The 26,120-nt window shown below is 53.2% G+C and overlaps 15 protein-coding genes across 15 annotated transcripts; 9 read left to right on the plus strand and 6 right to left on the minus strand.

The window, feature by feature from the left end:
- Nucleotides 1–328: 328 nt before the first annotated feature.
- Nucleotides 329–2,531, plus strand: CLAFUR5_08551 (uncharacterized protein; the record flags this gene model as incomplete). Its single annotated transcript, XM_047907699.1, has 3 exons — nucleotides 329–604; nucleotides 658–1,124; nucleotides 1,178–2,531. 3 exons carry the CDS (start codon nucleotides 329–331, stop codon nucleotides 2,529–2,531), a joined length of 2,097 nt encoding a protein of 698 aa, XP_047759447.1.
- A 410-nt stretch (nucleotides 2,532–2,941) lies between these two features.
- Nucleotides 2,942–3,485, minus strand: CLAFUR5_08552 (uncharacterized protein; the record flags this gene model as incomplete). The annotated part of the gene is made up of 3 exons (XM_047907700.1): nucleotides 2,942–2,974; nucleotides 3,051–3,286; nucleotides 3,353–3,485. 3 exons carry the CDS (start codon nucleotides 3,483–3,485, stop codon nucleotides 2,942–2,944), a joined length of 402 nt encoding a protein of 133 aa, XP_047759448.1.
- A 2,466-nt stretch (nucleotides 3,486–5,951) lies between these two features.
- On the minus strand, nucleotides 5,952–6,590 carry CLAFUR5_08553 (uncharacterized protein; the record flags this gene model as incomplete). Its single annotated transcript, XM_047907701.1, has 2 exons — nucleotides 5,952–6,306; nucleotides 6,364–6,590. 2 exons carry the CDS (start codon nucleotides 6,588–6,590, stop codon nucleotides 5,952–5,954), a joined length of 582 nt encoding a protein of 193 aa, XP_047759860.1.
- A 523-nt stretch (nucleotides 6,591–7,113) lies between these two features.
- On the plus strand, nucleotides 7,114–8,248 carry CLAFUR5_08554 (Short-chain dehydrogenase/reductase prx4; the record flags this gene model as incomplete). The annotated part of the gene is made up of 2 exons (XM_047907702.1): nucleotides 7,114–8,175; nucleotides 8,228–8,248. The coding sequence occupies 2 exons, from the start codon at nucleotides 7,114–7,116 to the stop codon at nucleotides 8,246–8,248; spliced, it is 1,083 nt and encodes a 360-aa protein (XP_047759314.1).
- Nucleotides 8,249–8,757: 509 nt separating this feature from the next.
- CLAFUR5_08555 (uncharacterized protein) lies at nucleotides 8,758–9,504 on the plus strand (the record flags this gene model as incomplete). The annotated part of the gene is made up of 1 exon (XM_047907703.1): nucleotides 8,758–9,504. One exon carries the CDS (start codon nucleotides 8,758–8,760, stop codon nucleotides 9,502–9,504), a length of 747 nt encoding a protein of 248 aa, XP_047759315.1.
- A 634-nt stretch (nucleotides 9,505–10,138) lies between these two features.
- CLAFUR5_08556 (uncharacterized protein) lies at nucleotides 10,139–11,108 on the minus strand (the record flags this gene model as incomplete). Its single annotated transcript, XM_047907704.1, has 2 exons — nucleotides 10,139–10,854; nucleotides 10,907–11,108. The coding sequence occupies 2 exons, from the start codon at nucleotides 11,106–11,108 to the stop codon at nucleotides 10,139–10,141; spliced, it is 918 nt and encodes a 305-aa protein (XP_047759316.1).
- A 464-nt stretch (nucleotides 11,109–11,572) lies between these two features.
- Nucleotides 11,573–12,589, minus strand: CLAFUR5_08557 (uncharacterized protein; the record flags this gene model as incomplete). The annotated part of the gene is made up of 1 exon (XM_047907705.1): nucleotides 11,573–12,589. The coding sequence occupies one exon, from the start codon at nucleotides 12,587–12,589 to the stop codon at nucleotides 11,573–11,575; it is 1,017 nt and encodes a 338-aa protein (XP_047759443.1).
- A 645-nt stretch (nucleotides 12,590–13,234) lies between these two features.
- On the minus strand, nucleotides 13,235–14,107 carry CLAFUR5_08558 (uncharacterized protein; the record flags this gene model as incomplete). The annotated part of the gene is made up of 1 exon (XM_047907706.1): nucleotides 13,235–14,107. The coding sequence occupies one exon, from the start codon at nucleotides 14,105–14,107 to the stop codon at nucleotides 13,235–13,237; it is 873 nt and encodes a 290-aa protein (XP_047759453.1).
- Nucleotides 14,108–14,337: 230 nt separating this feature from the next.
- On the plus strand, nucleotides 14,338–14,751 carry CLAFUR5_08559 (uncharacterized protein; the record flags this gene model as incomplete). The annotated part of the gene is made up of 3 exons (XM_047907707.1): nucleotides 14,338–14,385; nucleotides 14,507–14,631; nucleotides 14,709–14,751. 3 exons carry the CDS (start codon nucleotides 14,338–14,340, stop codon nucleotides 14,749–14,751), a joined length of 216 nt encoding a protein of 71 aa, XP_047759507.1.
- A 1,642-nt stretch (nucleotides 14,752–16,393) lies between these two features.
- On the plus strand, nucleotides 16,394–16,948 carry CLAFUR5_08560 (uncharacterized protein; the record flags this gene model as incomplete). The annotated part of the gene is made up of 1 exon (XM_047907708.1): nucleotides 16,394–16,948. The coding sequence occupies one exon, from the start codon at nucleotides 16,394–16,396 to the stop codon at nucleotides 16,946–16,948; it is 555 nt and encodes a 184-aa protein (XP_047759158.1).
- Nucleotides 16,949–17,294: 346 nt separating this feature from the next.
- On the plus strand, nucleotides 17,295–18,972 carry CLAFUR5_08561 (uncharacterized protein; the record flags this gene model as incomplete). Its single annotated transcript, XM_047907709.1, has 4 exons — nucleotides 17,295–17,611; nucleotides 17,727–17,787; nucleotides 17,938–18,358; nucleotides 18,398–18,972. 4 exons carry the CDS (start codon nucleotides 17,295–17,297, stop codon nucleotides 18,970–18,972), a joined length of 1,374 nt encoding a protein of 457 aa, XP_047759157.1.
- Nucleotides 18,973–19,392: 420 nt separating this feature from the next.
- On the plus strand, nucleotides 19,393–20,538 carry CLAFUR5_08562 (uncharacterized protein; the record flags this gene model as incomplete). The annotated part of the gene is made up of 4 exons (XM_047907710.1): nucleotides 19,393–19,400; nucleotides 19,460–20,021; nucleotides 20,072–20,401; nucleotides 20,461–20,538. The coding sequence occupies 4 exons, from the start codon at nucleotides 19,393–19,395 to the stop codon at nucleotides 20,536–20,538; spliced, it is 978 nt and encodes a 325-aa protein (XP_047759160.1).
- Nucleotides 20,539–20,924: 386 nt separating this feature from the next.
- On the plus strand, nucleotides 20,925–21,497 carry CLAFUR5_08563 (uncharacterized protein; the record flags this gene model as incomplete). Its single annotated transcript, XM_047907711.1, has 1 exon — nucleotides 20,925–21,497. The coding sequence occupies one exon, from the start codon at nucleotides 20,925–20,927 to the stop codon at nucleotides 21,495–21,497; it is 573 nt and encodes a 190-aa protein (XP_047759159.1).
- Nucleotides 21,498–23,436: 1,939 nt separating this feature from the next.
- CLAFUR5_08564 (uncharacterized protein) lies at nucleotides 23,437–25,103 on the plus strand (the record flags this gene model as incomplete). The annotated part of the gene is made up of 5 exons (XM_047907712.1): nucleotides 23,437–23,652; nucleotides 23,711–24,232; nucleotides 24,289–24,663; nucleotides 24,712–25,008; nucleotides 25,059–25,103. The coding sequence occupies 5 exons, from the start codon at nucleotides 23,437–23,439 to the stop codon at nucleotides 25,101–25,103; spliced, it is 1,455 nt and encodes a 484-aa protein (XP_047759154.1).
- Nucleotides 25,104–25,228: 125 nt separating this feature from the next.
- CLAFUR5_08565 (F-actin-capping protein subunit beta) lies at nucleotides 25,229–26,113 on the minus strand (the record flags this gene model as incomplete). The annotated part of the gene is made up of 2 exons (XM_047907713.1): nucleotides 25,229–26,030; nucleotides 26,082–26,113. 2 exons carry the CDS (start codon nucleotides 26,111–26,113, stop codon nucleotides 25,229–25,231), a joined length of 834 nt encoding a protein of 277 aa, XP_047759153.1.
- Nucleotides 26,114–26,120: the final 7 nt, after the last annotated feature.

Consider the following 26,120-nt stretch of genomic DNA (forward strand, 5'->3'; position numbering starts at 1 on the left):
TCGCTGAAACCCTTCTGGGTACTGACTGACGCTCCCTAAGCTGAAGGGGCATTGGATGACCATCTTTGCAGGCAGATTACCTAACCAGCCCATGTGTGCCTCACGAGTCACCACCATCGCGATACGAGCATGCAGGCCGACCCTGGAAGAACACACCCGCTCACGGGTGTTGAGTTCTTACCGTAATATTGCACCCTGGCAATAACGGAAGCCTATACTCGGTCATATGGCATCGTGCACATCCCCTTCTCTTGCGGTACTGCCAATCCTTCTATTCGATCCTTCGCACGCCATTTCGCGCGCCATTACGCACCCCACTGTCCTTACAATGACACGACGACTCGCCGCCTTCGCAATACTATCGACCGCTCTTTCACACGTCCGTGCCGCTTTCGACATTGGCTACGGCGATGACTCGGACCTGACGAACTTTGTCACGCGCCCTGAGATCAAAGTCCCTGTCTTCGAAGTACAGGTCTACAAACCAGAGCAGGTCACGCCGGGCTACTGGTTTGTCGCTGCGTACGCCTTCATCTCGCAACAAAGCCACGCTGGCAATTATTATCAGCCGTGCCAGAGTGGACCGACAATTTACGATGGCGAGGTCAGGCTGTTCCCCATGAACTTAATCTGAGCTCTCGGACTCACGCGCAACAGGGTAACCTCGTTTGGAGCGGAGCTTGTGCAAAGAAGAACCAGAACACCTGCGACTTTCGTGCCTGGAATTTTAATGGGACGAATTATCTGTCAGCTATCTTCACGCCGTACAATGGCAACAACGATACCCAAGGCCATGGCGTCTTCATGGACAACTCGTATAATGAGTTGTACGAGGTCCATAACCCTGTCACTATCGACAACTTCAACATGCACGAGCTGAACATTGTGGACGGAGGTACCCGGGCAATCAATATTTTGTTCAACCCTGTCAAGTTGGAGCTCAAGGAGCTAAACCAACCTGGCGCAGGGTGGGTTGCAGACATAGGTTTCCGAGAGACGGACCTGACCACTGGCGAGACGACGTTTGAATGGTGGGCTGCGCAGGGTGGACATGTCAGCCTTGCCGAGAGCAAGAGGCCGACAGAGAACCTGGGCCGGCAGTACCCGGCTTCATGGAACTGGTTGTAAGTCAACCCAGTCCAAAAGAGCACAGCGGTATCAAGCTAACTCGAAGCAGTCACGGCAATGCCGTGGAGAAGAACGAGGAGGGAGACTACCTCCTATCAGCCCGATATCTCGACACGATCTTCAAAATCTCCGGCAAGACTGGCAAAATCCTCTGGCGTCTCGGAGGCTACAACACCTCCTTCGATCAAGACTTCGTCTTCAGCCGACAGCACGATTCGCGCTGGCTCCACAGCGGCAAGGACAAAGAGATCGTCTCCTTCCTAAACAACGCTGCCGATGACCAGAGCACCGACGAAAGCAATGGCATGGTATCCCGGACCTCTTCAGCCATGATCGTCGAGCTCGACCACACCAAGTCACCCCCCACAGCTCGCATCCTACGTAACATCCTCCGTCCCGACGGCCTCCTGTCTCGCCTGCGAGGTAACCATCAAGTCCAATCCAACGGTAACTCCTTCGTCTGCTGGAGTGAGAATGCATACATCTCAGAACATGCCCCGGATGGTGAGCTCCTCATGGAAGCGGCATGGCGCAGCAGACGCTTCGTGACCTACCGCGGATACAAATTCAACTTCACCGCCGTGCCGAAGGAAGCCATTGCTGCTAAAGGTTTCACGTACGGCACCTCCGCGGCCAAAGCTACGACTGTGGTCTATGTAAGCTGGAACGGCGCGACCGAAGTCGAAACTTGGCGCTTCAAGGCCCCGCCTGGACCACATGGGTCGCACAAGGCAGAGACGCTAGGGACTAAGAACAAGACGGGCTTCGAGACGCAGTTCCAGGTTGATGGGTTCCACCACACCGTTTTCGTCGAGGGTATTGCTGCTAATGGAAGCGTTTTGGGTACGAGTGGCCGTATCATTATCACGCCTCCTGTTGAGTGGGAGAATGTGCCACAAGATGTGTTGGTCGATACGGCTGAGAAAGATGATCCCAAGTTCAAATCACGTTTTGGCACTGGTAAGACTAGACACCATTTCCAATTGAATCATTCCGTCCATGACGCGGCCACGACCAATTCCGACTCCGATGCCGACACCGACGATAATATCCAAGATGATCTGAATGAAACTCAGCATACCAAGCATGAAGGGGCCATGACACCTTCAGGCGACATCAAGATCAAAGGTACGCAAGGCACGCAAGGCACGAAAGCTACCACCGAACCGAAAGAACCAACCATCACAACCCTCAAATCCAAAGCCCAAGAATTCCTAGCCCATCCTACTGGCAGCCAGCTTATGATCTGGCTACTGGGTGCTAATGGACTCCTCGTGGGGACGGTGTTGGCGTTTCGGAGGCCGGGGTATTATAGGCGGTCGAGTTCGAAGTTGGGGAGGAGGATAAGGAGGGCGTGGAGTCCGAGTAGTAGGGATGAGAAGAGGGTGGGGGAGGCGGAGTGAGTGGGGAGGTGGAGATGAGGATGAGATGGGGTTGTTGGGGGGTTGGTTGGTGGAGAGTGGAGAGGGGGGTTTTCTTTGTTGGCTAAGGGTGAGTGTGCTTTCGTGGAGAAATTTCATAGCGTTTGGGAATGTGGGGTGTTTCAATAGCATTGGGGTCTTGGTAGAGGCGTAATGTCGTTAGTGCTGCATTTATTCAAGGCATATCATGATCCAGCGCTCCGCTATCCCATAGGCTCGTCTAACTGCCGTTGGGCCGGCCTGCGAGACCTGCTCGCTGAACCGCGCACATCTTTCTTCACCGTGCCCGAGTCCTCTCTCACCCAAGTCGCCTCCCATCCGATGCCGTCAACTATCACGAAGCTCAAGGCATTTCACCTTCCGCAACCACCGTCCCAGCGAACACACACGTCTTAGACCCCAAAGCAAAGCTCACAATGCTCCGGCTACAACATGCACACATCAACATCATCTTCCTCCCCCAACAATGCCAACATTCCACGAGGGGTGGGATATACATACCAACTGCGTCCCAAAATCCATCGCCGCCCGAATACACGACGCATCCAGCGTGAAATCCGCCCCACCACTCATAGCAGCCTGCGCACACTTCGCCACAGTTCCGCCCGCATCAGCTGCGCAGCGAAGAGCTCGCGAAGATCCACAGTGCAGGCCGGGTACGTCCCAGCGTTTGGTGAGGTCCAAGTCGTCGGTGATGTCGTCGAAGGAATCTGGTGGGCCGCTGATTTTGATTTCACCTGTGGGGAGTAGTGAGTACAAGCTTCTTGACGAGTATGTGGATTGGAAGGGAGAGATGGAAGTGCCTTTGTCCTGAAAGTCTTTCAGTAGAGCGAGCCAGTCGAATGAGTCGTCTGCTGGGCACGACTCCTTCTGGGCTGGAATCGCTACGGCGATGACGGTGGCCACGAAGATGGCGAGGAGGGCGAGGAACTTCATGTTGGTATGGGGAAGGAGTTTTGTGATGAGGTCGCGACGAAGAGTTGGCTTGTCTGGGCTGTTCAATGGGCGGGTGAGCTGTGGATGGTCTGCCTATTTCCAGGTGAACAGTTGACAGCTTTATATGCGCCTGTCTGGTACACCCTCACCGAGGCAGCAGACCTCGCAGAGTTGGACGTGATAATACAATAGGGCACAGCGGAGGTGAACATGGTGTTGCGACCGTGATGAGCACCAGACAACACTAGCTCAGCCGGTCTCCATCAATGTCGTGATGGCAGGTGGTCTGTCTGCCAAGATTACCATAGACAGTCTTGCAGAAGCTCGTCGATGGATTCAGCATAGCACGAAGCGATGATGCAGGAGCTATGCGTTCGGTCCTCATTCTGCAGCAACAGTGGATGACAACATCCTCGAAACGTGGTCCTGCATGTGTAGTGAAGAGGCCGAATGCTTCGGTCCCGTGGTTGTTCCTCGCCGAAGGACAACTGACGAAAGGTGAACTACAATGGTTCAGAAGTGTCTGCAGCTCGCGTGCGTGGTGTAAACTGGAGTGGAAGTGGACTGATGTTAGCTGCCAAAACTATAGTGTATAGTTCATGGCTGAAGTAAGAGGTTTAGGCCCAAGCTTGTCTTACTCTTAGCGCTCTTGCATCGCTAGTGTCCCAGCCATGGCCGGGATGAGGTCTGTCTGCGGTATGGCTCGGGCGACATAAGCGACACGCGGGCGCGGTTCTCCAGGATTAGCCATTCTAGGAGTTCTCAAGGTAGGCCATTGCGGTGTCGGAAACTGCAATGGCAATGATGTGATGTCCAGCAGATCTGAAGAAATGGTCTTCGATGTTCGTGATAATCTGTCTAAGGGAAGATCTGATAATGTGCCGAATCCTCGGAATCTGCTGGCCGATGATGATGCACGTCCAGCATCCGCTTGTCTCGTTGTGTTTACAAATGTGTGTCTCGTAATGCTCGCTTGTATTCAGAAACGCTATGTTGAAGCAAAGGCGTATCCTTTCGATCCGTAGACACTTCCTGGCCTTGTCAAGGCACATATTTGAAGTAGCAAAGGGTGCTCAAAGCACTGGGAGGGAATCGGTGTCCGAAGTAGAGTATTGGTATGGATCAATGACTGTGGATCAAATGCTATCACATGTCTCATTAGAAGTGTTCGTGAGCTTTCTCGTGGCACTTACAAGATCCATTGGCCAACGGGAACAGCCATAGCTTCCTAGTCTAGTGGAGCGTCGTGCTAATCGGCTTGTGGAGGACTCCGTCAAGAAGTAGGAACAAGAAGCCCAGTCTGTCGTGGCATCTGTCTTGTCACTTCAAGTATCGTCTAGGATCGCAGGAGTGCAAGATGTCGAAGTCTGCGGACTTTCATGCAGCGTGCAATCGCCGTGCCTCTGAAACGGTTCCTGGCATGACCCACTGCATTCCGGGCGGTATTAGGTGAGATTGTTGCCGTTCGTCGTGCACCTTTTGCACACCTTGGCCCACTGGTTCTGCAACATCAACCCGCTGCTAGCATTGCGCTGCCCAGTCAGTGTAGCACAATCGGATCCATGGTGATACGTCTCCACATAGCCCTTCGTGATGCATAGCTGTCGACTCGATCCAACCACACTAGAGCACCCGAAATGCGTGCGTACCAGAATGGTTTGAGACAGCCGTTGGTAGCGTATGGTTTGCGATTGGTAAGAAACTCCCACCATAGAAGTATCGTCTTGCAAGCGCGATGGACGGACACATTAAACCACTCCCGATGTTGTCTGCCAGCTCTTGTGCAGTGGCATGTGTACACCCGTCTGTACGGACGCAGATCGTGATGAACGAGCAACTCTAGACGATGCAGCTCGCCAGCGTCCATCAAGGGTGTCTCGAAAACGAAGAATGTGTCCGGGCGGCCATGGTTCTGCCTTGTATCCCGGAGTCTGGGCATCACGCCAGCTCTTGTCCTCCCAAGCTTGACGTGGCCAGAGACTGGATCGTACAAGACGTACATGCGGCCTTGTCTTAGACCGTGTTGTCGTCGGAGTGGCCGTTGAAGCATACTTACCACGCTCCTAACGTGCAAAGGCGAAGTCATGTTGAATATGGTAGCTTTGTGATTGGGCCGTGTGTTGTCTTCAGTCTTGAGTCGCTGTGGACCACGCTTGAGCCCTGCAAAGGGGCGTAGATGACCGGTATTGCTGTTGAACGCCTTCGCTGTTGCCCTGTGGCTTGAGGTTGATAAGTGTGTGTAGTCAGGATGTATGTGTAGCTCTGGGATATTGTAGGCTGGGGTGAAGTGATCAGGGAATCTGGACATTGCTATCATCCGCAATACAGTGCTCTCAGCAGGGCACATGACCGTCTGCGTGCAAGGAGCGCAAAGTGAAGGAAGGCACAAGTGAGTATCACATGGTGATAATGCAGTCCTGGCCAGTCAGCTCCGCCTCGAATCGCAGCGTTCATGTAGAGTGAGTCTCATGGCGTCCTAGCAGCAGCTTCTCCGCCAACATCTCCCGACAATGGCTCGTCTGCGGCCAAACAGACCGCCGCAGCATAGTCACCATCATGACTGATGCTCACCTTGGCGATCTGGCCATCCAGCTTATGGAAGATTAGTCGGGAAGGCAAGCCATCGCCGCGGGGTGTGTCAGCCACTGATGGAGAAGGAGCGGATGCCTCTGAGTGGGATTTCCGGTGGACTTCGTCACATATCAGAGCATATACGCCTAGTCCTTCATGTTCGTCCACCGGCTTCTGGAAGATCTCGACGTCACGCAACGTCAATCTGCGGTGGCCGACAGCTTTGATCACAGCTTCCTTGGCGGCCCATCTGATAGAGAACGATCAATGAGCTCCGGCATTCATCACTAGCGAAGCAACCACTGACCTTCCGGCAAGATAGCGCGTGATAGGCGTGAGGTCTCCATTGGTAGCCATGGCGACGTGCCTGAACCTGTGGAAGAAATCGTCTTGTTCCCTGATCGTTAGGACCTTCTTCACAAATGGAAGCAACGATGCATTTTGAGGCTTCTTGGTGATGAGCTCGCGGATGCGTGAGATGCAACATATGTCTGTGCCGATGCCCAATGCGAATGGGAATGGACGAGGCGGCATGTTTGATACACGATTGTGTAGGAGGGAAGTCGCGAACGATGACGATGTAGCTCGTTCTCAATGCTGAATCAGCCAAGCGGAACGAGCCGAGATCTGACTTGCCCTCCAAAACACACCGATTTGCACATGCGTTCGACCACCACATGTCTACACCTCCATGGACCGGATCTACTGTGCCCTTGGCTCATATACGACCGTCTTACTGGTCGCTTGGACGCCTGGGCAACATCTCAGTCTGACACCGGGTATGCAGCTCCCGCCGTGATTGATTCCGGGACCGGTAACATTATGAATCATCTCATTCGAGTATCTGGGCCACCAGATACCCAGGTAGGCTTAGAGTGCTGGGGAAATGGATCCAGGGTATCAAAGTATCACGAATAAGAGCGAATGGAAGGGGTCGTCTTGGTGCCGCACCTTTCCCTGGCTTCGTCGTGCGTCGGGTCGCCTGAATGTCGCCCGACTTGAGGACGCGACAGCTGGCCGAAAGGGGATGTAACACAGCAGTGACCTCGCCAACCGGATGACTAGACAAAAGAGGCCTTCATCAGCTGTGCGGGCCATCGAAGGCGGCGCGTCATTCAGATCAAGGCAAGAGGAATCGTACTGCTCTGCCGCAAATAACAGCATCCTGACTACTGACGCTATCGACCGCCTGAACAGACACCCGTTACACCAACTGCATCTACGCACTCGCTCAAAGCAACAGGCCATGGCCGAGTACACCCCGGATGAGAAGCTATTCGAGAGACTACGGGACAAAGTCATTGTGCTTACAGGCAGAGCCAGTGGAATCGGTGCTGCCACCGTTCGTCTACTCGACGAACACAAGGCACATGTGGTCTTCGGAGATGTCAATGCCTCGGCTGCTTATGACAATGTGGTCCAACATAGCTCGACCGCAACGTTCGTCCAGTGCGATGTCACAAAGTACGAGGAATTCTACCGACTCTTCAAAACAGCTTACGCCAAGCATGGTCGCATCGATCATGCCATCTCTTGTGCTGGCATCTTCGAGCAAGGCAACTGCTTCGACCCTGGGTTGACGGTCGATAGCGTCGGCGAAGACCCCGGCAATACACAGACCATGGACGTCAATGTCATGGGCACACTGCATTGCTCTCGCATTGCAGCTGTATTCCCCCGCGAAACAATCCAGAAGGGTGGGAACAAGAGTCTAGTCCTGCTTTCAAGTGTCAACGCTTTCCGCGAGAGTCCAGGCCTCTTCCTCCTCTACCAAATATACAAACATGCCATTCACGGGCTCCTGCGCTCCTCGCGTAAGACTCTCTTCGAGCGGGATGGCATCCGTGTGAACGCAGTCTGCCCTGGAGTCACCAACATACCAATGGCTGCACACGTTGCTCGTCCTTTCCGAGAGCAAGGGCTCTCCGTACCAAAGCCCGAACAAGTTGCGAAGATCATCGTTGGCCTTGAAGTGGATGAATCTATCCAGGACAAAGCTTTCTACATCGAAGGTGGCGGAGCATGGGAGTTCGAAGATGGCTTCGTTCGTGAGCAGCCACGCTGGCTGGGTGAAAAGCCGACTCGTAGAATGAGAGTCAACAGTGAAGCCGTTCAAAAGGTATGGTCGCCCAGCCCGGAGTGTTTCAGATGGCAGCTGATGTTCGCCCCAGGGCGCTTTAGTGCCAAAGTAGTGATGACTGATAAGAGATGTAGTGAGCAAGCAAAGGCACAGCATCGACGGCACTAAGGGCAGCGTGAGAAACATGTGTCCTATTGGCTCGTATAACATGGACGCTAGTGGACTGTCGTGTTCCCGTCGCCCTCTTCGGCGCGTGCCCTTAAGCCGCAAATGCAGCGAGCTTATTATGTGCTTCATCACGCTTGCAACAACTCTTGACTTGCAAATTCCGTTAACAATGTCAGCAGTGTCAACACGCAGTGACGGGCTCGTCGCGGTACTTCCTCTGCTCCTCAAGCATTGTATGCGAGTTTCGACCGAAGGCGAGATGCCCAGAGGAGCGTTGCACTATCGTGACTGACTTAGATCAACGGATGAGGATCGTCTTGTCCTCTCACACCCGTCGAACTTAACCGTTCTCACCGGATAATCTGATAATGACACAAGTCCACCTCGCCTCGCAATGGATCCTTCTGTCCCAACGACATCCTCCACACGACCGCACATCCACCGCAAGTAACCATGAAATCGTTCACCTTCACTTCATTCGCGGTCGCCGCAACCCTTGCAGCCGCCCAAGACGTTACAGTCTCTACAACATGCGGCGACTACACTGCTGGTTCAGATGAAGTCCTGTACACCGTCCCATACACTTACGAAGAAGTCATTCCAATCATCGAAAACTTCGGCAACCTGACCTACGCCGGGGTCCCAGACGGCTCCGTGTCACTCAATGGTAGCGATAATACAGTCGGCACGGCACGAACATACGAACTCGCCGGCATGAAAGCAGTGGAGACGCTTCTCAACTACTCCAACCCAGCAGCACCTGGACCTTACTTTGAAAACCACAACTTCGCCAATGCCACGGTCGGCGACGCCAGCGTCTACATCCCAACCGATGCCACGAGCTTGACGAGCGTATGCGACGGAAAGGCTAGCATGATGAATTTCACGGCACACTTTTGTGCAACGAATGCTACTTTCGCTGCTGCGACGCTGCATATGATCCATTTGGGCTGGGCAGCAAACGTTGGCACGATGCTGGGCGGCAAGAACTTCACAGATTGTGCTGCGCTCGGGGCGAGCAATACATCCGGTCCCGCGAGCCCTACTGGTACGGCGCCTTCTGGGTCTACTCCCAGTGGAAGTTCGGGGAGTGATGCGGCGGCGCAGACTACCGCTGCGGGAACGAATGCAGGATCGAGAAGCCAGGCGGGATGGCGGAGTGCGGGGATGGGTGTTGCGTTTGCATTGCTGATGCTGTAATAATACGGTGGTTTGCGGGTCCGTGGTCGCCATGGTGAGGAGGATAGATTTGTGTAAGATGCATCCAGAGATTTGGGATGGTCAGTTGAGCCACGGCTGCTTTCGATACATAGCGATACCCACATTTGGTAGTTGAGCTACCACAATACTTAATCATCTCCCTAGACGCTGACTGAGGACCTTGGGGATCGAGCGGATGCGAGGGCTCCTGAAAGAAGAGGTGGTGGCTCGAATCACTACAGTGTCACTTTCTTTAGTAGCTACGACAGTGCTCTCGTGGCGTAGCGATCGCTGCGAACGTAGAAGCGGGAGCGTTGCACGACGCGCCTCTCTCTACGATACTTGGAGCATTTCGCGTAGGTTCTAATCATTATCGCTATTTGTTGATGTGCCCCCCTGCCTTTCCTTCGTCAGTTTTTCAGGCCAAATTTTCCTTCTGGGGAAGGCCCTTGCTTTCATCTGCACGCCCTGTTGATATGGCTAGCGGATAAGAGGTAGAAGATGGGATGTGTGAGGAGACACTCCTGGGGGAGCTACTTGGATCTTTGGCTGCCAAGGTCGGGTCCGCGACAAGGCTCCTGAGTTGCCACACCGTTACCAACAGGTGCCAATCGAAATCAATGCCAACGAGCCATCACTTATCTCGATACTTTCGCCACTTCAGACTCTGCCGAATCATAGAACCGCCGACTGCGCGGAATAGCAACCTCAGCGCTTTCTTCACCGTCCGATATAAGCAACCCTTCCCAGCTACTGAGAAGTCGGCCCCAAAGAAATGTACTGGTGACTCAACGACGTGGCCCATTTCCTCCATCTCCTCAGCCACGCCCATCGCCAAGCAAATACTTTCATGCACGGGGCGCCCTATCAATATCCAAGTCCTCGACGGACTGGCTGCGTACAGCAACAGCATTCGGTCCTGCTTGTTCCGTTCTTCGTCCTCTGATTCAAAGGTATCCTCTATGAACGTATCATTCCAGAAGGGAATTGGGAAGGCCTGCTTTCTGAAACTGCGCTCGTCGATTGTACCGTGGATTCGGTCCCGCCATCTGATCTTGGTCACTTGGTTCACGGTGGGTACCTGGTGGCCTGGATACAGATAAGCGTGCTCGACTAGTTCGTTGTCGACTACTTCGCACTCGATCTCAAGCCGGAGGCGATTGATTTCCATGTCGAGGGTGCGGTCTGTTGGGGCGTAGATCGTCCATTTACATGTGCCAGTGTAGAGGACAAGGATGTGGCCCTGGAGACTACCAAGCAGTCTGAAGTCGGTGCGAAAGATCCACGGTGTGGTGCGATACTTTCCCTTCACGCCGTTGACGATGATGCCGTCGACATCGTCCCATTGGTCTTTGCATGTCAGTTTGATACTGCGCGGCTCACTGTCTGCGCGGGGGCTCACCTGGTAACTTGCTCTCGAACAAGAGCTTGCGGATCCTCTTAGAGCTCACGAATGTATCCCTCCATGTCCGACAGGTTTTAGTAGTAGTTGTCAAGAGATCGAGGACCGGTACTCCAAGCAGGATGCTTTCCAGGAGCTCGTAGGTGTTCAGCACAGCGTGCCTAGCGGCGTTAGTCCGTGTGGGCTCTTGCTTTGGCGGCATGGCTGTGGAGTGGATGTTCAGAAGCGGATAATGTTGTCAGTGGAGGGAATGAAGTGCGAATTCTTAAGTATCAGCATGGAGTTGCGCTAGTCACAAGACGAAGCGGGCCACGTGCCCTAGCGCCACAATCACATGAAGCCATGCACCGAGCCCAAGCACAGACACCCGCTACTGCCAGGTGCGCGGATGCAATACCTCGCAGGCATCCAAGTTGAAGACAGAATCAGTCAGACCAGATCATACACCCGACGCAAACTCGGAACCTCTACGGCGTGATCTGTCTCCGAAGAGTAGCATATCGCCAAGCCGTCGTAAACTCCTCGCAGAAGATCTGCACCGGCGACTCCTCAGTCTCCATTCCCTCATATGTCGCAAATGTCTATCGCGGTCAACATTGTAAGCTGGTAGCCGGTATCGAGGTCCCCCATGCCGCCAAACGAACAGTAAAGATTGAAGAGAAGTACTCAATACCACGATCCATCCACGTCTCCGTCCTCTCCCCAATCCAGACCACTCCCTTCCCCAAGAAAATCTTCCCAATCTTCCTGCTCTCTCTTCTCCGCAGCGAGCGGCAGAATTACAGGCTTCTTCGCGAGTCCCTCAAGCTGTGCGAGCACCGACCCAGAGCCCGATTCGGCCGTCCTCGCTCGAAGCTGAATTGCCAGCATAGCCGCTAAGGCTTGCAGAGTATGATGTGCATCATTTCCAGCACAGTGTAGTAGCGTCTTGACGTGAGGCACGTGCAAGTGCTCCAGAATCTCATGCAGTGCCCCGCTGTGGCCGAAGATCTGCTGGCGGAGTGCATATGTGTCGAGGACGCTTTTGGAAGGCAAATCTTCCAGGGGGATACCGAGTCCATCGAAGGAGGCTAATTCGCTCCGGACGCTGTGGCCGACTAGGATGATATTTCGATTTTGGCTTGGGTTTTGATCGTCTTGTATCACAAGTGAGTCCAGGATGGTCGATTTCAACAGGTCGGCGGAAAGGTCCGTGGTCTGGCCATGCATAAACTTCCTGTTGCTTCTTTTGGACAGTCTGTAATTCATTGTCTCGATGGAGCATTGTGATGCCGATTTCATAGACTTGAACAAGTCTCTCGTATCCAGAGTTGCGACTCCAAGCTCACTGATGCCGCATTGCATATCCCCTTCGAGGTCAATGCACACGAAGACGATGTCAGCAGCGGCGCTTAAGGTAGGTCTACCACTTGATAGGCTGGTCACCAGGTCCTTCATCATGGCTTCCGCGGTGTCGTAGTATGATTCCCTCAAAGCTCTATGTGGAGCCCTGGCTAACACGCGCTGCTGTCTTCGAATTTCTTTGTCTGGGGTTCTCGGCTTAACATTTGGCTCCGGTTTAAAGGCCGCCAGGTATGCCCCGAAATCGTCATGATATTCTGCCCTAGCCCGCTTCTTGGTGGCATTCGAAAACCATCGCTGACGCCATGAGTCTTTGGTCTGCGAGGTAATCTGTTTGTCCATCTTGGAGGTACAGCCGTGTTCAGCAAGTATTGAGATCAAATTGGGATGTCGCTTGAGTGCACCGTATTTCGCTGGTCTCACCTGAGCAAGATGTAGCTTCGTGCGAAATGTATTGTAAGCTGGAGATGTGTCGAGGTCATGGCAAAGCAATTGTTGCATAAGAGATGACTTGATGTAGTCCTTGATATAGCGGTTCGGAACAAGGGCCGTTGACAGAAGAGGTGGCCGCCTTGCTTCGCCAAGCAGTAGCGACTACACCCTGCGGAGAGTGCTTCGAGCGCGTTGGACAAAGCAAAGTTTGTCGAAGCGATGCGACGCGCGCTGGAAATTGGACGCTTTCACTTTGCAAGTGGTCGCTATGCCGCGTTGTAGCTATCGTAACGTTCGAAAGACAGGCAATGTCTCGCATAGCGCCCACGTCTTCTTTTTCTTTCAGGAGCCCTCGGGACTGCTTCACGGGATGGGCCCTGATGTAAACGATCTGAGATGCGTCTGCTATGTACACTGTATTCTACCTCGTGGTATCATCCGCCTCATGGAGCCGAGAAAAAAGAACGCCGTACACCATGCTTCGCTTCATGCTCCGAGCCTCCTTTGCTTTGGTACACATAGCTCACACCAACCATCACATCCACCATATCACCACTACAGCTCCTTCTCAGCCTTTCGCCCCTCCCTCTTCTCCTCGAGCCCTGCCCCTCTGCCCTCTGCATCTTTACCCACTGCCTTCGGCCCACCAACCGCCTCAAACGCCCTATGGGAAATCCACTCCGTCGCATGCTCGACCGGCTCGTCAAACATGTACGGCAAAGCCGGAACAGCCGCCAGCCCCAGCCCAATCGGCCCCCACGTCCGTATCCTCACATTCTTCACATTCTTCATCGCCCTCCCCGAGTACCTCACAATACTGTGAATCGTGAGCGCCGGCAACCCCATACTAGCCACACCCTGAAATATCGCCCTCTGCGCCATAACAGCCCTGTAATCCTCAATCGCAGGCACACCCCGTCCTGGGTCCGCCGCAGCAGCAGCCTTATCTTCCTCCGTCTCCGGGTTCAGAACGCGCTGGTTGCGGATCCGCGCTTTGTAGCCCTCGTAACTCACGTCGCCGATCAGGTATGCCCAACTTACACCGTATGCGCCTCGTATTAGATAGGGATGCGCTACGGGTCGGAAACTCTCGCCAATGTCTGAGGTATATGCCACGTAGCGGTGGGCGCTGAGCATGATTGTGCGCAGACGGGAGGCGTAGGCGGCGTAGCGGACTGAGGTGTCGGTGGTTTCTTGGCCTTCGCCGGTGGAGAGGACTTCCCAGAATTTCTCTTCATTGTCGAGCGTCTTTTGGAGGTCTGTGGGGAGTTTTTGGCGCGGGAGGGGTTTGGAGAAGTCGGGACGGGTTTCTTTGCGTTCGTGCGGGATGGTGTCGAGTCTGTCGGCGTCGGGTCGGGTGTTGTTGGTGAGGGATGTGGTCTTGGACCGGGTCAGGTCGTCGGCGGCGGTTTTGCTGTCGCGGGACATGGTGGTGGCGGTGTATTATCTATCGTCTATAGTGATGAGGTTGTGGTGTAGAACAGGAAGAAATGTAGAAGGAAGAAGCTCGTACATGTAGCTCCGTAGCTCGAATCCATGTCGGCAAAGATCGGGGAAGATGCCGACCAGACCTCATCTTGAAGAGACGCCAGCAACAACACGTCCACCCACCCCATTCACCACCTCCACCTACCACATCTCCACACAAAACCGCAAAGATGGTCCAATACTACCAGATCGCAGGCCAGAAGGTCGGCTCGCATTGGGTACGCATCCCTCCCATCACCACCGCCGACACCCCTCGAGTGCGCAATCGCCATGGCAGAGACGAGCGCAAAGAGATGGACACTACAGTACCGGACATATCACTAACGGCAAGATGTACAGCTCTCAATCGCGACTCTCTCGACAATGTTCATCGGTGGCTGGGCCATGAGCGGCGGCAGCAAGAAGCCCGCACAGCAGGCCCCTCCCATCAACGCCAGCAGCAAGGACGAGGAGAACTTCATACAGTATGTTTCATCGGCAAGAGCATTGCGGAAATGTTGGCAAGAAGATGCTGGTCGGGACACTAACACGGACATCGCAGACAATTCTTGAAGGAAGCAGAGAAAGACGAGAAGAAGCACTAGGATGGAGGAGAACGAGCAAAAGAGTCATGATCATAACATAGAGCTGTGCTGGAGCGCAAGAACAGCGCAGATGGCTCGATGGGCTGTGTGACGTGTATATATAAACCCGCCATGGAGTAGAACTTGCACTGAAGCCACCCGGCACCTCTTTCATGCTCGGTCGCGCGGCATACTCATCAGCGGCCAGCAGTACGACTCGTACATCTCTCCTGGCGTTAAAGGATCATCTCGCTGTGGCACGGGGCTGTCGGTCTTCGAGGTACGCTTGGGTTCCTGCGCCAGATCTTGCGGTGTGTCGCGCTCGGCACGGATTGCATCAGAGTTGCATTGTATCACCACAGCATTTTATACCATCGCACCAGAGACAAGGTATCTCACACGCTCAGGTACATCTCAACATTGGATGAATGTTCTCTGGTCGCGAAATGTTGCACATCATTCGCGCTCTGCTAGTTCGGAGACATGCATTCACGGTGTCTACGCTATGCTCTCCTTCCGCCAACGAACAAAGAAGACTTGGCAGGGTTCTTCTCTAGAGATCTACAGAAACCTAAGGCATCCTCATCCAGCCTCAGTCGATCAAGAAAGTATCACAATGAATGCCCTGCGTCTGCAGAAATCTCTCTGGCTACGTAGCGTTCGACTCGGGGCTTTCGGTTATCGGGCATTTTGTGCTTTCCACGCATCCAACCATTCCCCTGCCAGGATCACGAAGCCAGGCCCGAACACCCGTCGTAGATCCGTGGCCACGAGACTCCGCACCAAACGTCCCCTTCGATCGTCAACCCTGCCACTCCTGCTGAGCCAGGAGCATTCGCATCGAACACATAATGACACGTGCTTACACAGCAAATTGAAGATGCTATCAGACTCCAAAGCTTCCTTTCCACTCACGAGGCAGCCTGCAGTGACAAGCCGCGTAGCTATTGTGATCTGACCTGGACTTTCGCCCGCATCGCTGCGGCAGAGGCCGCGGGCGTGCAAAGCCTCAGACAGGCGCTGCCAGGATTTGTGAGTGAATTAGATGACCACCAATCAAATCAACGATCCATGAATTAGCAAATTCGAGCCATTGAAGATACATTGAGACTCGTGAAAGCAGCGATCAAGCAGAATTGGAGAATTATACACGATGCCCGCACCAATCTAAAAGGTGACAGGTCAGCAGAGCATGACAGGGACACCGGTACCGGTCTGCGTGCGCGCGGCTCGGTACACATCTTGCGCTCTCGACGCAGCTTCGTCACGACGAGCAAGCGTACAGCAACTTGAGATCCAGATATTTGAACAGCACAGCGGAAGCTCCTCTGTCTGAGGCCAGACATCCTTCATTGCTCGAGGCCGAGCGCTCACGGTATGAAGTGGACTCGAATCGAGAAACTCTTAAGCTATTCGAGGAGAGTTTGATACAGGTCATCACGCGGGATAGTCATCGGGACCCCGTTCAGACAGTGTACAAACTAACTGAGCAAAACCTGGCACAACATGTTGTCTTAAGCTATTCGAGGAGAGTTTGATACAGGTTGTTACGCGGGACAGTTATCGGGACCCCGTTCAGACAGTATACAGCTTGACTGAGCAAAACCTGGCACAACTTGTCCCATGCCAAAAGGTCCGTCCTGATTTCTGGGCTGATATCGACATGCGGGATGGAAGACGTGCGGACGGTCGTCCAAAACTCCTAGACCCTACGTCAGCCTATCTGCAGGTGGCTCAGCACGAACATCGGCTCTCCGAATTGAGAGAAGAGGTCCGTCAAGCGACTGCTGCCTTGCAATCCTTCGCCAACGACTACAACTCTAAACTTGCCGAGTATCTTGCCTTCAATGGCCTCGATACTCACCAGACATTCGCGAAACTTTGGCAGATGAACAATGGCGAGTCTTCCGAGTCGGAGCACGCCAGGTTGAGTGAAGATCTGAACAAGTCGCAGCGTCGGTACGAGGGAGCGCGAAGAGCTGTCCGCGAGGTCTTGAAGGCCCATAATACTCCCTCGGAGGTGTCTCTAGGTCCGAAGACGAGTGACTATATCACTGGCCCCAGTGCACCTGAAGATGCCGTCAGGACTGCTCTCGTCCGTACGCCGTTGACGAGAATCAGAGAATGGCACGCAAATGTAGCGAACGAAGCTATATCGGCGCCGGATTACCTACACGTTGAGCACTCAACTTGCTCTAACGAGCAGAGCAAAAGGTGAAGACTCTCGCTGATGAAGAGGTGGTCTCGTTTGGGAGTGGGTCTGTAGAAGAGGTTGTGAGTCGGCAGAGGAAGGCGAAGTGGTCGGGGAAGTATAGAGCCTTGGTAAAGGACATGAAGCCGATACTGCGATGTCGCTATCAAGGATCTACAGACGGACCCGAGGACTGTGCTGGTGAGCTGAAGCTTCGCGTTAACGCTCGGAAGAGAAGAAAGTGAATAGGAATCCCCTTTGCTGCCAAGCGCGTCAAAGCCTGGACATTGATATGTCGCAACCGCTTTGTTACGACTTTCTACCTCTAGCTTCGCACGCTTTAGTCCGAAGCATCACGACTCGTATCCACACCATGGCAGACACATCGGCTGATCGACGCCACGAGGTGGTCTTGGATTATCCGAACGAAGCGCATCCTCCAAAGCGACCCAGAGACGATAGGGCTCCAATGCTGCACATTTCTGGAGGCGGCGCTGCTGCAAAGAGACGGAAGACTGAGAACAAGACAGCAAGAAGTCGCATGAAACCATTCCCTCTGAGCATCGTCTCTAGCGACTACGGCCATGCAAGTCACGATGCTGACTGCTTCGTGTCCCATCTACTTGATGCTGTCAGACTGAATAACACCCGGCACGATCTGCAACAGACTCTGACCAAACTCGAGGCAGAGTATGCAGACCACAACCGCAATATAAATACTTGGAGCGGACAAAGGGAAATCATCTCGTGATCCACCTTTATCGGATTGGAACATTCTCTGGAGAACTTTGACTCCACCATCAAGACCGCCCGTGCCTTTCTTGCAAGGGTCTGTGCGGAAGAGGCTCTGGTTCAAAGTGACTTGCGTAAGGTGGAAGCTGCCCCGAAGACAGCCATGCAGGCGGTCGAACAGACTTCTCTTGTCTACCGCTCACTGCCACAAGGTGCCGACACAGATGATAAGCAGAACGTCTTGCCAATATCGAAAATGTTCTCATACTCACTCCACATGTAAGCATCGACAGCTGCGGGCTGAGCAGTTCGCCGTGAAGACCGCTTCGGTGAAGTTTCTGCAGTGCGACAAAGGTACTGCAAGACTCGAACTTGGCAAGACCTTTCAGGCCGCGAGAAGAGCACTGCAAGTATCGAGAGAGCAGTACGTGGCGCGTCTCCACCGCATCTTGACGAACGCGGTGACGGCGGCTTTGGGTGATCGCATCAAGACCAGACATGAGCTTGTGAAGTGTAACATTCAGCAAATGCCACCTCAGCCTACGACTTCCGACTGGACTTGCGAACTGCCCTTCCGAGACGACCGCGGCGAAGAAGGACGGCCCTTTTCTCTGCACGCTGAAGAGGGCCTCCCAGTCCCTGCCAGGAACTTATACAATCTCAAACTACAGAAACAAATCGCCGAGCGCGAACTGAACACAGAACGTCAGTAGTATCTGCGAGGTCTGGAACAATACCTCACAGCCTATCCCGGCTGCTCTCAGAAGGATTACGACGACCTGCTGGCGAGGCTGAAACGGGCAGATTATCATGCTATTGAGAAGATTCTCCTCGAACGAGTCGAAGCCGTTGAAACGCCTTACCAGGAGACCCGCAAGCAGATGCGAGACTTCATCGATAACGAACCACAATTCTCCATCGCGAGTTGCTCACGTTGTACAAGCGACTACAACGCCGACTACAACGCCGTGACCAAGAATCTAGATGGGGCTGCACTGCCTAAGCTCGCCAGTGCCAGAGCGGGTGCTTTATATCCGGCTGGGTTGGTGAGGCAGTGGCAGTATCCCATCGCGACGATGACTATGCCTGGGCATCCTGAAGATGTTGCGCATTCGGATGTCTCGAGTGGTAACGGTCTGGAGCCTGCGATTGGTCTGGACACTGTGTCGAATAGTTGTGGACTTGATCAGGATGCTGAGAGCTTGGAGTACAAACAGAAGTGGTTGCAGAGGTATCGGAAGATTGTGGATGAGGGGCGACGGGCTTCGGAAGATGATATGAGGGCTTTGAAGAGGGACCCGAGGACTGGTATCACATGAGCGCGGCCGGGGACGTATGGCATGCTAGCTGCCAGGTCAGGCTTCTGCTCAGTTGCGAGAGCTACTGTTGGGTGGTTTCCCCCAAGCCCCAGTGCTGCAGTCTCCCAGCTTCTACTGATACATCGAGCGCGATGCATTTTGATTCGCGAGCTCGATGGCTCAAGGTACCCGGCTACCAAGGACATGATGCGCCCAGCACCGACTGATTGCGTGAGATCTAGGAAACAAGCCTGTTGCGAAGTTAGTCACCACGCTCATCACCAACATCATCGGCAAGAGACTTCGTCCCGTTGCCCCGTCGAGTGACCCCCGAGCTACGACAAAGGTCAATGCCATGTGCTTCATTTCCACGAGCTTGGAATATCGTGGCGGTACTCAAGGTTCCCCGGTCGGAAGCCTTGCCACACTGCCCTGTTCGGGATGCTTGTGTGAGCTTCGACATTTTCACGCGATGGCAAGTTTTGTGCTCGTGTCTCATATCTTCGAGTACTACAGGAGCAATCATGTCGATCAACTTGACTATCACACTGCCACTCCAGGTGATCTCGGCAATTGGCAAAGGCGATGGACCCAATCCTGGGGAGATTGACCCGAAAATGCAGCAAATCATCAACTATGCGATGAAAGATGCCATTAAAGGCCTACCATACAGTATCACAGCTCTGGCATCAGTGCCATCACCTGTCTCATCACCAAGTACACCAAGCTTCCCATCCTTCGTTCCACCATGCTTCGACCCTTCGGCACAAGCTCCAGCAGGTGGACGTGACTCGCCACTCTCGATGTACCCCACGACACCCGATGCCACCACGCCAATGCAGAAGCCCGTCCCCAACATCCCGCTCCCAGATCTACCAGAAGTTGATGACGCAGACTTCATTCTAGGATTCCGTGACCTGGCAGACCGAAGCCAAAAGATGAAAGTCGAGAGCACGTTACCGATTCGAGAAGTCATGTGTAGACTCCTCGAGGAGCTGGACGTCTGGCAGCACGGTCTTATCCTCCTCTACTCAGGACGAGTGCTATCACCAAAACTCAGCGTCAACTCCGTAAGTCTACGAGAGGTCTCGCCACCGCCTTGACTAACGACATCCTCCAGTGCGGCTTGAAAGAAGGTGATGAACTATCTCTCATCCTCGACACCTCAGACTCACTCCGGCACGAGATTAGGACGGAACATCGGGACCGCCCTGCCAGTGTGGACTTCACGAATTCGAAGAGTGACGGCTTTACGTTTGCGGTCAAGAAGCCGGAGGGCTTTTCGCTAGTGCAGGCTTATGCGAGGACGCCTATCGCGGAGATTGCGCTGTATTTCCAGAAACGGGATGGGTTGCAGTTGGGGACGCAGCGGTGGGTTTGTAATGGGGAGTTGATATTCGATGGGAGGGAGGTATTGATGGGGGAGGGGCGGAGGAGGGGTTTGGGGATGGTATGTTCATTTTGATTGATGATTGCCGTTGAAGTACGTTGCTGACTGTTGTGATGTAGGTGAACATATCTCAGGGATCTGTGGTAAGACTTGTGGTGGCTGTGGACCATCCCTTTTCTGGGTGGAAGTACTCATGAGCTCGCAAAATGATGGCTATGGCACGGACTTCGGTCTTCGACTGTGCATCTTCCCTTGCTTACTGGTCAATAGAGATGTCGCACTTACTTGCCTCAAGATGTTGATGGACGATGTAGGTGAGCATGCGTCCTCATCCATTCGTTCTGTCAATCCTCCAACATTGTCCTCGCTTTGAGGTATATCGACGTGCAACGTATGGTCCATTCGATTGCAAGCAGCGGCCAGCATCAATGCATGGCCTGTGATGACATTGAGGCTGCTAAGATTGGTCCAACGTTTGGGAGCGCTGGTTAGTGGATCGAGCTACCACCCAGGCACAACTTCTCCGTGATGAACCTTAGGCAGCAGTATAATCGACGTCTTCACGATCCCCTGCTTGCGTTCTATGTTGCGAATCGTAATCATCGGGATGTTTTCAAACATGACCGTCACCGTCAAGGTTGAGCTTCCGCCTCATGTGGTGGCATCCATTCACCATGGCAATGTCGATCGGTTGTTAGTGTCCGATCTTGTCATCAAAGCTGTCAACGACGATTTCTACACCGTGATCCCGAAGACCCAGACCGGAGGCTTCAATGCCACGCTCACAATGTCTCACCCAGAATCTGAAGCAGGAGAGACCGTGACTCTGTCTGGCGCGGAAGATGACGGCGATTTCACCTTTGTCGACACCAACAGTTCCCGCTCTGCCACTCCCACTCAACAAGCAGCGGTCTTCACCCAACAACATGGCCTCGACCTGCCAGTGGTCTTTTACGGTACCAGCGATACGTTTTCGACCTCATCGGCCTCGGAGCCAAGTACGTTACGTTCGGGGTCGAATGTGTTCACATCTGACGAAGAGGTTATCATCCTGAAAAGATGGTTCTTTCGGAATGCTGATGGGTATGACAGGACATTCAAGTCGAGGGACCCGCAAGTCAGCCAGACTCCAATGCCTCGAATGACCCTGAGATGAATGGATCCTCCTACGATGATGGGAGTCCAGCGACTGACCTCGACTCGCAGCCAGCTCTAGTCCGCATGACAGACAGTAAAGGGCCGGTGAAATACTCCTATGTCCCTTATTGTGTCGCAAAATACCGCCGTGTCACTTGAAGTACTCCTATAACCCTTATTATGTTAGAAAGTACTACTATGACCTAGGCATAATCTATACTTGCGATTCTTGTACTTTTTTTTTAATTTTTCTTATAGTTGTCTAACTTATAGTTACTCTTTATATAATAAAACATCCTAGCCTGGTCAGACTCGACAGAAGAGAACTGTCGCCTCCTCGAAGATAGGCACAAGAAATGCGAGGAGTGGGCAAAGAAGCATGGTGCCCAGTTCGCCCCTGAAAAGTACCAACTTATACACTTCAGTAAAGCGAGAACACACCATAACATGAAGGCGGCGGTAAGAATCCAAGGCTACGAGACAAAGCCATCAGCGGAGCTACGAGTACTAGGGATCTGGCTCGACCCGAAGCTAAGCTGGAATGTACAGGTTAAGAAAGCCCAGAGTCGAGCACAAGTCAACGAAGCCTCGATAAAGAGACTTACGGCATCTACATGGGGAGCAACATTCGACAAGGCAAGAGTAATGTATAAGGCGATCGTCAGACCAGCTATGCTATACGGGGCACAGATTTGGGGAACAGGAGGCGTAGGCAAGCCGATCCCGAAACGGATAGAGCAACCCCTAAACAGGACACAGGCAGGCAACCTACGTAGGGTACTAGGCGCATACAAGACAACGTCAACAAGCACGGTAGAAATGGAGACAGGAACACCACCAATCGGCCAGTACATCCGGGGAATGAGAATTCAATACGCGGCAAGGACGACAGGTTACCCAGTACAAACTACGATCCAGGAGGCAAAGAATAAGATAGAAAGCCACTACCGGAGAGGGGCCGGACATAGGACAAGCCAAAAAGAGGATGACCTTACTACCTTTGCGGCTATACAGACAAGCACCGAATGGCTAGCACGAAAAGAGGAGGAGCGTAGGACTCGCCAGGCCGGCGGGAGCAAGGCTAAGACCCAAAGCCTAGCGGAACAGATAGCGAGCTGCCTATGGGAGCAGGACTGGAAAAAGAAGCCCCCTAAGACAACAGGCCCGATAGCGCTCCGAGCCTTCCAGAGACACAATTACCAGCTATATAGGGACCTGACAAGGGCCGAGGCAAGCATAGCGATCCAAATCAGGTCCGAACACATTGGGTTAAGGGCCTACCTGTTTAGAAGACGCGTACCAGACATCTATAGCCCAGCCTGCCAGTGTGGCTACCCATCGCAAAACCCAGAACATATGCTACTACGATGCCCGCAGTGGGCGAGAGGCAGGGGAAATTGGAGGCACCAAGCGGGAAGGAGAGACTACAAGTCAATCATTAGGGACAAAGGCAACATTCGCCGAATCTCTCGGTGGATACTACAGCAGGGATACCTCTAGCAGTTTAGCCTCGCTAGCGAGACGGAGGAGTGGATAGACAAGAGGCGGAAGCTAGGGGGTGGCAGATAGGGTAGTCATCAGGGCAGGCCCATGACACTAGCGTACCCCTAACAAGGGAAAATTAAGACAACAACTAGGAGGAAAAGACAGGCGGGAAGGAGGAGGGGTTTTCACCAACACGGTTTCCCCTCTATATATACGAAAACAAGATAGCATAGCTGCATAGGCCAAAGGGCACTACAACAGCTTAATGAAATATCTATCTATCTATATAATAAAACATACGCTTCTATATATAACTTATATATATATATATATTATAACTTGCACCAATACAAGGGCTACGGGAGAACTTTTTAACATAAGAGGGACATAGCGGTACTAAAACCTTGACACAATAAGGGACATAGGAGTATTTCACCGGTAAAGGGCTCAAACTAAACTTCTCTTTCCGTCGCATGGCGAATAGTCCGCCCGAGAAGATCATAGTACAAGCAGCATCGCATCACAGGTTGCTAGACTGCTTTGGAAATATCTGTGACGCCAAAGATGTCAGCAAGAGAGATTATCAACTTATGCTTGAGGGCAGAGTGGTGATTTACTTCGAGAAGAGAACTGGTAACATAGGTTGTTGCAGTATCTTTCTTGAAACTTCGGTCGGCAAAGTTCTTGGAGTAAGCATGTCTCGTCTCCTGACTGCCTTTACCAACTGACTGACCAGTATGCCTCCAGCTTGCGCCGCGCTATGACCCATACATCTTCGCGATCATCCCAGACCCGTCCGTAGAAGATCAAAGTCCTTCGGAAGCGGTCGACGGCACGACGTCTATTCAATCCCATCGCGTGCTCGCTGCTTCCAAGAGAGGCCATCATGTCGGCTTCGTGGACGACAATGACATTGGGGTGGCCACAACTCCGGACTTATCATTCGAGCAGGAAATCTTGCACGCTCCTCAAGGCGACGAAAAGACGTTGGCCGAGCTGCATCACTTCCTGTCACCAAGTGACATGCCTGAAGTCTGGACGACCGCTACTATCCATTTCCACGTTCGCCAGCAGAGCGCCGCCGACAGCATGGTAATGCGAGTCTCCAAACTGAGGCCACTGCCGATGGTGCTCGAGCAGATCTGCGGTCGGCAGGGCGTCAGCCCGTGGGGATACAAGATGCTTGTTGGCGATAAGGTAGTTCATAAGGGCAAAGATATGCTCCTGAATTTCAGCAAAGGTCTTGAATGCCGAGGCGTCGTTGAAGATGTAAGCTGTCTCCCAGCCTGAGCATTGTTTCAGACTGCGACTGACGTGTCGAGCAGCTACCTATATGCAGCGATGATGGGTTCTTGACTATCCAAATCGTACCCTTCTCGTACAATGTGGAATCCGACAAGTACCAGGTAGAATCGAAAGGCCCCAGAATCTTGCCACAGGACAGTGAACACCTCGATGAAGCAACGCATGGACATGATACTCCGTCCACTACGTCCCAAAATCGGTCCGAACCTTATGAGACTAGAGAGATCCGTTGTACCTTGCAGAGGGACCATCAAGAACTGGTCATCGCTACGTCTATCGCGGTCGCAGCCAACACGATGATATCGGACCTGCTGGAGCATCACAAATTCGCAGTCTCTAAGGGCCGAGTCTGGATAGACAATAAGCTGGTGGATAAAGATGGTACACTGAATGAGGTCTGTCAGCTCTAAGTTCCACTGGTCAATCAACACTGACTTGCCTAGCTTGGCGTCGACCACGGATCTGTGATCAGATACGAAGTTCTCTCCAGCATCTGCCTTCCGTGGTCAAACCTCGACTTCAACATATGCAATTCTGGCTGTCGGTTTATTCGTGATACGGAACAACTTGTGCATGCCCGTGGGGACACCAAACTCCAGCAGCTATTACTGGCGTGGTCGAAACACAACAAGGTCTTCATTGCGGACTATGTCCTTCGACTTGATGGCAATGAGCTTTACACCGGCTGGCATCAAGAGAGCTTCGGGAACGGAGCGCAACCTGAATCCACCCTGGCAGAGGTAAGTATGGAGTCGCAGAGAAGAAGGCCTCGAGCTGACAAATGCTTTAGATCGGCTTTACGCCTCAATCGAACATCAGGATGGAGATGTGTTAATGGAGGTAAAATGTGCCTGCTGGTAGTTTCCTCATCGTTCACGATTGGTATCTCGGCCCGGCGTCATATCATCTATGTCATATCAGCATATTGCCAATGCTATGTTCGTTTGCATTCGTCGATGCTTATCGTCCCATCTTATCGATGACATCCTGATGTGCTTTTCGCTCCCTCTCGGCCTCACTCAGCGGCTGTATGCTCCTGAGATCACCCACCACATCCTTCGCCTTGCCAAAGTACACCTCCTGCAGCAGATTCCGCATTCGTGTCTCCATGTCCTCCACCATCCTGCCAATGTTCACAACATGGCTCTGCTCAATCTCATTGTCCCTCAGTCCATTCAGTGGCATGTTTTGTTGAGTCTGCCGTGTCAGATTGCCTGCCAACTCCAAGCTGTCCACCTGCGTGCTCTGCAGCCCAAGATCCAGAATTACCGTTGACGTCAATTTATAACTCGCACTCCTCTTCGTCGCCGCCTCATTCACCTCCAGCACATGGATACTATCCCATCCGCCCTGTCCCTTCCCCGTCACCTCCTTCTTAAACAGTACGCACCCTGCGAACCCCTCATCCAAACTCCACAGATACGCACTACTCACGCCTCCCTCATAGTACAGCTCGCGATACACATCAACAGCACTGTTCAAAGCCTCTTCCATCCGTCGGACGCGGCCCTGGGGTGTGACTTCGTTGGCATCTTCCTCGTCTATGGGTGGATCGAAGAGGTTGGACCACGGGGAGCGGTAGGAGTTGCCGTCGCGGTTGTAGTCGCAGCAGAGGTAGTCGCGACCGGATTGTTTGCAGCGTTTGGCGGTGAGGGCTACGTCGACGGAGGAGAGGAGGTCTTCTTCGAGGGAGGGCTGGAGGGAGATTATGCCTTCGAGGTTTTGTTTGGTCGATGAGGGGGGTAGGCGGCGGAGGAGGTCGCTGGGAGGGGTGTTAGTGGAGGGTGGTGGCCGAAGGGGGTGGACGTCTTACAGTGCGGCGTCGAAGGGGTCCGATGTTGCCATTGTGTGT

The sequence above is a fragment of the Fulvia fulva genome, chromosome 3 (assembly GCF_020509005.1).
Source record: "Fulvia fulva chromosome 3, complete sequence".
Classification (NCBI taxonomy): Eukaryota; Fungi; Ascomycota; class Dothideomycetes; order Mycosphaerellales; family Mycosphaerellaceae; genus Fulvia; species Fulvia fulva.